This window comes from Rhopilema esculentum, chromosome 11, assembly GCF_057945365.1.
Source record: "Rhopilema esculentum isolate cy_ngs chromosome 11, ASM5794536v1, whole genome shotgun sequence".
Classification (NCBI taxonomy): Eukaryota; Metazoa; Cnidaria; class Scyphozoa; order Rhizostomeae; family Rhizostomatidae; genus Rhopilema; species Rhopilema esculentum.
This window is the reverse complement of record NC_142825.1, coordinates 8717131-8728999: the sequence shown is the minus strand read 5'-3', so window position 1 is coordinate 8728999 and position 11869 is coordinate 8717131. Positions and strand designations below refer to the sequence as shown.

At 35.8% G+C, this 11869-nt stretch overlaps 1 protein-coding gene across 1 annotated transcript; it reads right to left on the bottom strand.

Annotated features, from left to right (window-relative positions):
- Positions 1-3145: 3145 nt before the first annotated feature.
- Positions 3146-11823, bottom strand: LOC135693506 (ras-related protein Rab-14). Its single transcript, XM_065212017.2, has 11 exons — positions 11596-11823; positions 9264-9336; positions 8739-8792; positions 8491-8605; positions 7246-7308; positions 6470-6536; positions 5907-5948; positions 5532-5577; positions 4975-5005; positions 4516-4584; positions 3146-3765 (listed from the first exon to the last, which is right to left on the bottom strand). The coding sequence occupies exons 2-11, from the start codon at positions 9313-9315 to the stop codon at positions 3654-3656; spliced, it is 651 nt and encodes a 216-aa protein (XP_065068089.1). The 5' UTR covers positions 9316-9336; positions 11596-11823; the 3' UTR covers positions 3146-3653.
- Between the last annotated feature and the right edge of the window lie 46 nt (positions 11824-11869).

Here is an 11869-nt window from a genome sequence, read left to right as displayed (position 1 = left end):
TGATCAATTTTTGCCAAATATGAAGACGAAAATTGCCTGGATCAGAAAATATGAAAGGTTGGGGTTAGAATCACAGAATGTGGAATTCGGTGTGCCGAATAGAGTACCGAAGTGATGACATCACAAAAAACTATTTTTAGAATTTTCCAATTTTGACCATATATCCCAAAAGAGCATTATAAAACAATTCTAAATGTGCAAAATCAATCGAATGTGTCACAAATTGGCTGAGGTATGGCCACACAAGCATAAACCTCTGCAATTTGGTCTTGGTTCATAACTTTCGCCCAATTTTGAACATATCTACCTGATTTTGCACATTTAGAAGTATTTTGTGCCATGCTTTCAGATTATGTGGTCAAAGTTCAGAAAATCTAAAAACAGATTTTTGATGACGTCAAACTTCGGTACTCTATTCTTCTCATTCAAGGTCTTTTTCAACATACTAACTTGGGGTGCAATTGCCTATGACTTTCCATTGTCTTATACAATGGAAAGTCACAGAACTCAACAATGTTTTAAACAATATACTATTGTCCTCCTCTATATACAGACAAAGTTTTGCCCCCCCCCCCCCGCAGCTAATTACTCTTTAAAAGCAGGGGTGTAGTGCTAAGGGGCTTAGGGGGGCTAAGCCCCCTTGTTAATGCTGAAATTGTCAAATTTCTACTTTTGCTATTGTTTTTCGCAACATGTTGTGCAAGGGCCCCTCTTGCTATTTTGATAGCACTACACCACTGTCTAAAAGCCTATATGTATTCGTATTGTGTGATATCACTGCATAATTCCAAAAGTATTGGCAGGTGATATTGGGGTGATTTCGATCGCGTTTGAATCAATGAGGTATATTGGTTTGAATTGAGACTGCTCATACTTCATTCATATTGCACCTGCTAAAAATATTTACCGACATAGTTCGATTAAGCCTCCTTCCCTTATCGAAAAGCCTCCTTATGTATCAAATAACCCCTCCTTATGAAATAATTTCTTCCAATTATGCTGTCCGATTATGAAAAAAAACCAACTGATTGCAACTTCTTTGCAATATTTTGCAATAAATTAGTTTGATATTACATATAGTTTGATTTAAAAACTTTTACATTCACTTCAATTCTCATCCAGTTTTAAAGATCGCCAATCCTTTTGTTTTTCAAACATATTCTGCGTGTCAAAAAATCTCCCCGACGATGAAGATAAATCCTTATCTTTAGCATCGAGTTTTGAATAAGCCCCTCCTTCCCTCCCAGTACCGGCAGTACAGTCTCTTTTCCAGGTTAAAAACAAGACAGGTTTAAAAACTCAGAGACTTTGTTCGAGAAATGATGATGTTCAAGGATAGAAGAGGGTAAAATGTAAATGTCAAGTGAAACAAAAAAACCTACAAGTCCAGTCCTCTCGCAAAAATAAACCCTTGAAAGTGTACCTAGAAAGGTATTAAGATAGCGTAGTTATTTGCAGCTTTCGACTTTCTCGAAAGGCATTTAGAGATATATGCCTATCATTATGGCTCTAATAATCCCAAATCATATTTTGAAAAAACATAAATAAACAAAACACTAAATTCACATCAAGCTTGATATCGTGGAAAGTTGTTAGTCGAAGTGTCGAAAGCCCCGGTCAAAGGTATCCAACATTTCATCCAACATTTGTTTTCTGCATGTTGGATGAAATGTTGGATGCGTTTGACCGGGCCTTAAAACATGAAATTATTTAGTAGAAACAGACTCTGGACTGGAAATAGGGCTGCAGACTTCATGGTCAATGTAAAAAGTTTTAAAAATCATTCAAAATCTCGAATAAAATCAGGCGGCGGGGTATTGTGGCAGTGGTGGTCACCATAACATGCCGCATGAACAGGAATGTTTTTAAAATTGCTGAATTTTCCAACGTTTTAGACTTCTTTTCACACGTAACCATCTAAAACGGTCTGCATACAGCGGCGTAGCAAGGGGGAGGCAAGTCGGACATCTCCCACCCCAATGTTTAAAAATATCTTTGAAAAAGGTCATTTTTTGGCGTTCAAAAGGGTGTGGACCCCTTGCTCGACTCGCATCCCTTCTAAAATTCTACCACCCTGCCTGCACTTCTGTCTACATGCACAACATCCGGAAAACGATCATTCTCCCTTCAAGCCTTTCATGAACACTTTCGTCACAGCTAATATTCCTGATCATAAACTTTTAAAGGTAAATTGAATTCTGCTGATACAAGTTCGTCCATACTGTTTCCTTTTCTGAAACGTCGGTCCCCATACGAGGCTACCTGTTGAACACCCGACCTGACAGAGGTATCAGATGAATTGTTGGTTCAATCCCCAGTCGGCCTGTACTACCTGCCTCGGGTCGAGTCGTCGGCGATTAAACCGGCAACTCCAAGAGGTTTGCTTGGTGAGGAGGGTTGATGAATATCCCAATGGCGACAAACAGTACCCTGTTTTCTTCTTGGTCAAAAGATAGAAGTAAAATCAGGCAGTACTAGAAGTTGCTAATGTAAAGCAAAGACTGTTACAGACCATCAAGACAGAAAAATTACATTTTTTGGAGACGTTGTGCGGAGAAACGGCATAGAGAATCCATCGCTTTAAGGGAACAAAGAAGGTAAAATGCAAGAGGCAGACAGAGAATGATGTATTTGAGCAACAGAAAAGAAGGGATTTACACGAAAGAGTGTAAATAAAGTCAAGATAAAGATGTCAAGATAAAGATGCCACAGCGCATGACACATAAAGAGGAACATCTGATACTGGTTAGCCTGCGTGCAAACCCTACTTTCCGTTGCGAAGGAGAGCCAGGACGTCCGTATTTGTTCTCCTTCGCAACGGTAAGTAAAGTCTGCACGCAGGCTAATACTGGTTGATTTCTTTCTGTGTTTCTAGCCATCCCTTTCCGACAGGACGGGCAGTTTTGCTAAATAGTTTTAATGCAGGCGGTGGTTCTTTAAAACCGGATTTTAAAGGTCGTTTTGCAAATTTGCTTTTAAAATGTACGGAAACATGAAAGCGTGGTCTTCGATAAAGATTCCGCAGCGAATTTCAATTGGTATTAAATTAATTAATTAATTATCAATTATTCCAGATTTTCAAGAAAGGTTTGCCAGTAATTTAACTACAGAATTCTTTGAGATAATGAGCAAGAAAACAAGCGAGTCTACAGAGAAACATCTTTGTAAGTTAGCTACAGTTGAATTCTTACAATACCCTTCGTTAAGATAACGTCACGTAAGTGTTATTTAAATTGCAAAGCATTTCGAAAATAAAGAGTGCAATTTTCAACAGGCTTCGTAATAAGGTTTTACAAGAAATGTTTAAAAAGAATGGTTTAGAGAAAAACCTTGAGTTAACACAGTAGCATTGTTACATATAAAAGAAAACATAACCGACAAATGAAATGAATGCTGTGGACATCTTGAGGCTATCTATTCATACAGAGCCAACCAGTTAACTGCTAAAACTACGAAAAAGTTTGCGATTCACTACGAAGGTATTAAATTTGTACAAAAGTATTACATCTATAATAGTTAATGCAAATAAGAGATTCGCCCATCGGAATCATTGTTTAGTTCCTTTCTTGCTCTTGAAAAAGAATCGAAAATTAATATTTCATGCAATCATTGAAAAATTCACAGTGGATCTATTTAGCAGTAAAATTGAAACCTCAACAGTTGCATTTGTCTTGACTGGCAGGCTGTTCCTGTGGGAAGGCACTAGCTCCGCCTCTTCCTGCTGGTTTATGCTGCACCCCCGATTCCGCTGCATTCAAGTCGAGGCTGCAACATGATTGATAGCAAATCAGAGGTTTATAAAGAAAACCTTCAAATGAATTGAACAAGAATGGGTAGCACTGGATGTCTTGTACAAACGCTTACGGCGTTCAAAACTCACATAACTTTGCAGCATTAATAAACTTAGAATTCTCAAAGCCAGAATTTGCCTCAAAATTCAGAACGATTAATAAAAGGGGGGGGGGGGGGAATAACGCTACTATGGCAGGAATGAAACACTTAAAGCTTGTAAAAGACCTAATTAATGCTTTCAAAAAGTATTTTACGATAGAGCAACAACTCTTGAAGGGACCGCGTGGCGAAGCTACTGTGTTAAGTGCTAGGGGAGAATAAGGCAGGGAGATGAAAAAGGTAGCACACTGGGAGACAGGAGTTCATAGTTGCCTTATTTAAGATTCAGGAAATAATGCAAGGACATGCCCATATTTCGTGCAGTTGTAGGATTGCGATAAGAGTGTTTTTACTTGTTCGGCAACAAAATGTTCTGCAATGCCAGATATGTCGCCTGTTTTTCGATGACGTCTCATTTATGTTCCTTTAGTCTATAAAATTGCCTTGTTATTCAAAAGCTGATATAAAAAATTTCCTTAGTTTTCAAAATGTGGCTCTTTTCAGCGCAAAGGGAGCTTTTTGTAGATTTCGAGGAAAACCCAACAACTAGCTAGCGGCCAATAGATCAAACAGGGGCGACCCACCAATGCTGACATTCCAGATTCAGAAAGATAAAATTCTTACCTTCCATCCTGTATACTTTGGAATATTTTCTTCGCAGTCTCCAAAAATGCGTCTTCGACATTTTCGCCACTAAAAACAGACAAATACTCATATTTCCAAACAATTTTCTTCGGGGTACAAAACCAGGGGAGGACACTTGGTCAAATATTGGGGGGAGGGGGGCAAGCCTATTGTTTTAATAAGATGACGTAAAATTTTCCATTGTTTTGGAACAAAAGACCATTAACCTCTAGAGTATTGGAGGGGCGGTCACATCCCCTCGCCCCCCAGGTGTCCGCCACTGTACAAAACTGAAAGATGCATACATACATACATACTTACAGCTTTTAACACTCTTCAGAGGCCTGGCACACTTGCTTCCATACGGAAAAATCATTGCTGTTTACAGTGTATAATAACAAAGCGAACTGCCTTGTGCAATATAAGTTTAAACGAATATGCAGGAAGGATGAGACTTACGTTTTTGCACTTGCTTCTAGAAACAGTAAGCCTGCAAAGAAAGACAATCACGGTTTTGTAAAAATCAATCCAATAATACGTAAACAGGGAAACAGCAGATTACCAAAGATTGTCATATCACGTGTCACGGCAAGAAAAGTACGCTAGTTAAGCCAGTTTACAAATGAGGTGCTTGCCAAATTTCTTTAACAATAACGCCAAAATGTGAAAAATTCTAACAAGGTTGTCCTTATCCTCTTTAGATAAATAAAATCTCAAGCACTTAACATAATCAGAAAAGAATGATGATGAACATTTTAGCCAGCATATTTCTAGTGGACGGGCTCAATATATTGGAAGCTACAGGCAGAGAAAAGAACTTTTGATGACTGCGTTCCAAGGTGCTGAAAAAACATTTGCAGACCTGGTACTTTTTAAATGAGCTTACTGATAGTAACTTTACTAGCTGTATAAATAAACAAACAAGTTTAAAAATGTATAAATGACCAGATAGTTGAAAGCCATTTGGTAAGTTGGTGACAACAAAATATCATCGAATCATTTAAAACCAAACCAACCATTTTCATCTGCAAACTGTTTGGCTTCCTCGTATGTGACGTCTCGCTGTGAAAATATTTTTTTTAATAAATCTCAAAATACTATACCATAGAAATTAATTATCCTAGCAAACATTCATACATATATCTTCCAACAAATTATAAATTTCACTATTTTACGAGAGTATTGTGCCAAAAATGACAGAAAAGTATTGAAAACAATGAACATCCTTTCTTCACCACAAACTACAAACTAGAAGCTTTGCTACTTATTTCCTTGTCTCTCTGAAAAGCATGAAGAACTATTGAACTGCTACATTCAACCAACCCTCATTATCACTAGTGAGAAACTTAAGCTTTATATTTCTTATTCACATCAATCAATCTATTAAATACCTGGGCGTCCAAATCAGATTTATTTCCTATCATTATGATCACCTGCAAATAGAAAAAAATGAATGACATTATTCAAAATGCTTGACTGGTCTATATCAATACATTTATATCAAAAAACGATATATTAAGTTTGATGACTTGATGGCTATTTTAATGGAGGACATACCTTTTCTAACTCAATACACCACTGTGTTAATTATCATACTCTCAAGTTTATAATTGTAGGGAGAGGGGGGGGGGAAACTCCAATTTTCATAAATTTTGCATACCCATTTCCATTTATTAACACCCCTCCTAATTATGTATTCTATTCAAAATTTATATTTAAACACCCCCCAATTTAAACATAATTTTGGAAAAGCTAAGCATTTCAATCTATTATGGCCTCCCATATTAGGGTTTTTAAAAAAAATACCAACCCTCCCTTCTTATTAGACCCCCCTACTACAATTAGGAGCTTGAGAGTAATAGCAAGAAAATAAGGTTCCAAATTGGCATAAGATGCATATTTTGGAACATAAAGTTTAATAATATACAATCTTCTTTAAAAAAGCCAAGCATACCGTATTTGGGTTTGTTAAATTTCTAGCATCGGTTAACCAGCTACTCAAATGATTGTATGTGCTTCTCCTAAAAGTGATAAAGAAACATGCATCTGGAGAACAACTGATGAATGTTTGTGTGAACTGAATAGATACTAACAATATTTGAGCATTTAGTTATATGCATTACCATAGAACCTTTATGCTTGTTTTTTTAGGAAAAATTTGCTTGACTCTAAAACTCCTGCAGTCCAGAAAAAAACATCAGTTAAATCTAAAGCAAAATGCATAATTAAAAGCAATTTGCTCACCTAACCAAGTTACTATGCATTCTAATAACTTTCAAACACAAGAAATTAAAGATTACTAATTATGTATATTGATATAAAAAACATATTAAAGAACTCAACTGAAAAATTTATAGAATTTCAATTTATGTATTTATAGAATATAATCTAATGACTTGAATATAGTTTATCTGCACCTATGTGCCAGTACTCTAAAAAAAACTTAAACTAATTAGCAAGGAAACAAATATTCTTAAGTGATGGTTGCAAAACTGTTGAATTAAGATTTGGTTTCTTTCTCTGCAAAATAGACTACACAACAAATTCAAATAGATTCAAAGATTAAAAACTACATCAAGAAATATTTGCATAGTTAGTGGCCTATTCTAATTAAGTTGCCAGTAGAAATAAATTATCTAGCCGCACATATTCAGGTGCATTAAAAATGAGAAACCCCATTTACTAATAAATACAATAATTCCTTTTTCAGAAAATTTAATAGATACATACCTTGTTATATCATATACCATTAGTGCCCCAGCAGCACCTCTGTAATAGCTTCTAGTGACAGCCCTGTAATCGAAGAACCAAATAAATTACCATAATAATTCATTACGCCCGTCCTTTTGAATAAGCCCCCTCTTCAATAAGAACCATCTCAAAAAAAGCTCCCCCGTAACATCATGTGGGATTCAGTTAAAATGGCAACTGATTGGTTACAAGCAATTGATTAGTGATTAGAATGTTTTCTGCATTAGGGGCCACACATAAATGATATCCTTGCAGAAGGGGGGAATGGTAATGGAGAGTAACACTATACAAAGGGGAGGGGAGGGGGGTTTTCAAGCTTTGTGAAAGTGTCACGTATAAACTTTGCTGTGATCTTTATTTCTAACTTCTGTTGTTATCTGTCAAACTGATGGGCTGATACACAGTAGCAGGCTGATCTTCAGCAAAATATGAAGGATCAGAAAATACTTTCTTTTAAATCTTGTTCAAAACTGCTTCTACTGCTCTCATTGAAATCTCACCACTGCTACACTCAAAATTCTATCATAATTTTAACTGTCCATACCTACTTTGTTTTTGTGTCATAACTGTCAGAGAATATGAAGTGATTAAAGATTTTCTAAATGACATCCAATGTTTCCTATTAGTTGTGAATCAAAATCTTCATATTGGCTTCAGATACAGTCAGAAAAACCAATGAAAAACAATGTGCTTAAGTGGTAATGCACAAATGAGGACAACTCTTTGAGAAAACATTGATAACGAAGGTCATTTTTCTATGCCCTATATCATTCTCATTAGGACTTTTGGAGCAACTGAGCTGAATTTGAGGCAGATTGGTTATATTTGACTGATTCATTCTTACAAAATTTGCATCTTGAATACATAATATGCTAGTTTATTCCCATCCTTGCAATTTCTAGTTTCATATAATTTAAGCTATCAGCTAATTTGGTTAAACTCAATTTTCAATACTTGAAGATTTTTTTGGGGTCCTTTAGCGATATATTTTCCTGGCACTAATAATCCATCCTCTAGCCAAAATTGCCCAGTGGGTTAAAATGACAATTCATAGTTCTTCTCACTCTTGAAAAATTTACACAGAAGAAATGATAATTCTCTCAGGAAATGTCCAACAAGATAGCCTTTTTCCTTATTGTGTTTGTAAATTCAAATTCTGGAACTCTGAGCTTTGAATACGCTATTAATGCAAATTTTAAACATTTCAAACACATGATTACAAACCTAAATCTTTCTTGACCAGCAGTGTCCCAAATCTGCAACTTTATCTTTTGTCCAGCAACTTCAACAATTCTAGTCCCAAATTCAACCCCAATTGTATGTGGGCAATCTGCCATGACTAGGAAGAAATTTCAAAATCAGTGACAGTAAATATATAACAAAAACCCCACTAATAAGTGTAGTTGCATGAATTAATGGTTCAACAATCTGTAATCTATGTACAAAATTAATACAAAGTTTGTTTTACTTACATTTTTTTTCTGTAAATTGATGTAGGAGGCAGGATTTGCCAACACCCATATCACCTGGTAAGATAAATTATCATTTTGTTGTCAAAACGTAAATTTGCAGGCGAGCTCATTTGTTTTCGACAGGTGAGTCACTGTTAATCACTCACCAATTGCATGTAATTAAAAAACATGCACATTTTTAATTAAATAATGCCTTTCTATGTGTCTTTAAATTGTGGTGAAACACCATTGCATAAAAAAGAAATCCTAAGGCAAATTTGCATCACTTTTCAATCATTTGCTCACTGGAAGTTTCTCATTAGATTCTTGTTACATATGGATCATCAAAATAAATTTTAAATAGCTTATTCAAAAGTATATGCAATCTATAGTTGATTTATAGTTTAAGTAACTGATGGCAAGGAGTGGAGTGTTGTGCAAAAATAATTCAAACCAGCCATCATATTGGTCAAAAATTGGGACAAACTACAAAACACAATGTAAAGGTTGATCACAAGCTTGCCAATTTTGCTAGATTGTACTCACCAATTATAATGTACTTGAAAATGTATGAGTAATTATATGGACCAGCTGCCATTTTGATAATCTTTCTTTAACTCTAGATGTTAAAAAAAATTAAAACTATTTATAGAATAAGAGAAAGTAAACTATTAGTGTTGTGTTTTTAAATGTTGTGCATCTATGTGACAATGAATTACACGAAAAAATCAAATAACAAGGTGCAATGATGAGGTCCTAAGGAAGCAGAAGAACACTGGTTACTTCAAAAAGTGCAATGGTTGTGCAGTTTGCTTCTCAAAGGACAATGTGCAAGGATTTACATAAAATGGCTAAAACTGATATGGTGAATGGCAGAGGGTATTTCTTGAACTTCAATAATAAACAAATCAAAATAATAGAGCAAACCCAGGGGCGAAAATACCGGGGGGTGTGGGGGGGTGTGACACCCCCCAAATCTTAAATCAGCCGATTTCGCAGGGCAATCGAAGATTTCGCAGGGCGCCAAGAAGAGCTTTATTGCCACGCAGAAACGCCATCTCTGAAGTTCGTAAAGGGCCGTTTACGAATTTTGAAATGGAAGTATTATATTTGTTATCAACCTCCCTTCCTGACATTCCATTTTAGAGAACGGAACAGTTATGTCAGGAAGAGCTCCGTTATTAGCAGAGCGAAAGCATTCCTTACCGAAAATCATAGCCAATGGATGCAGTGATTGAGGCATAAGTTTATGAGGGCAAGGTTGAGTCCACACAAATTAATTTAAGTTGTAAATTATTTTCATGACAGGTACGGCACCACTGGGGGGAATAGAGGGCTGAAGGCCCCCACTTTGGTCAAGATAAGAATTTTTTATCCTTTTTTCTATAACTTTTTAACAGAGTGTTAAATAAAAAGAGAATAAACTGTTAAGATGCCGATTTTGTTTGATCTAATTGCTAACTTATTCATGTATTTTTATTATTTTTTTTATTTGCATTAATTCAGTAAATCAGTTTCTGTATCATTGCAATGTAATTATTTTGGAAGTGTAAACATGGCCTTTTCGAGATAAGAAACTGCACATTCTGTTTAGGAAATAAAACTCTCCCAATCAAAACAACATTGTTCTGTCATTCACAACTATGTGCAATCTGAAGCGAAAGGTTACCGTTTCTTTCCTTCCCCAACATCTATCGCTAGCGTTTAAGCATGACATCCCCCTCCCAATTTTTCAAACAAACAATTATCAGTTTTTTAGCAGTATAGTATTTTGCTAAATTTTAGTCTGGGAGATGCTTTTTAGACCTTTTACAAGGTATAATTTCAAAAAATTTTCTTCACGTCGGACCCAACCATGGTGGGTCCTCCTACCTCACTAAACTTGATATGCCATGAAATACAAGCTTTACTACAAAGGAAAATCAAATTTGACATTTAATTCACGCTCACGTAAAAAAAGATATTTCATAGGCAATGAAGTTTCAAGTTTTTTTTATTGCTTAGGAGTTTGTTCTTGGTAAAGACTAATTTACACTGGTAAAGCTTTCACTAGTAACCTATAGACAAACCTTTGCTACGAGGTCTGCAGGGCACCACTCATTTTTGCAGGGCAGAAATCCTTTTCACCCCCCCCAAACCTTTTGGTCAAGTTACGCCCCTGAGCAAACCAACAACCCTTTTTACAGTGTTGATCATATCGAATTAATAATGAATATATATGTATGAATATAATACAAAACCAAGGACAAGAGTCTACTTTTGGCAATTTCACAGCAGTGGGTATCTGGGTATCACAGCAGTGGAAATCTATTGGCTACACCTTCAATATAATCTAGGAACCTTAATGCTAAAAATCAATAACGAAAACTGTAAATGATTTAGAAATTGCAAAAAGATGGTTATTTTGTGCACATTTACCAAATCAAAATTTGAAAATGGCTTTGAAAAAGCAAACATTTCACAACATATTGCTCACAACACAGAAACTGTTCAAATGTTTGTATCCTTCATTCTAAAAACCCCGTCTCAGATTTCAAGGAACGAAAATAGTTCTTAGAAAACAATACTGTCAACGAAATACTGCTACTTTGGACACGTACCATTCTAATAGTATCATAGGATGATATAATGGTATCTAAAGTAGGAGTTTTTGAATATTTTTAGCTTTTATTTTCAAATTGCAAAAATGTACTGCCTCCTATGTCCTCAACTTCCTATGTTTGGGTTAGATTAGGCCAAAAAGTAGGCTGATGAAAACTCTTCAACTTTGCGTGAGCAGCTCATCCATTCAGAAGCTGATGAAATCTAAGAGCTGTACAATAGGAACTGTACGATGAAAAAGTTAAGGAAAATGAACTCAGAGGCTGGTCACACTAACCTGTTTTTATATCAAGATTTCAAGAGCTCTAAAACACCAAGTTGAAGGGCAAAGATTAGGCCAATACAGGTTTTGATTTAGCAAGACGATTGCAAACGGAGATTCTGCTGCGAACGAATAATCCCTGCAACTCCACTTTCCTGCAATTTTCTTTAGACTATTGATACAATACCATTTGCAACACTGAATTAGTAAACCATCCCTTCCCGTGACCGTAAACTGATGACACGGACTACGATGACGATTCGAGGAAGAGGTCTGGGGAGAGGCTTAA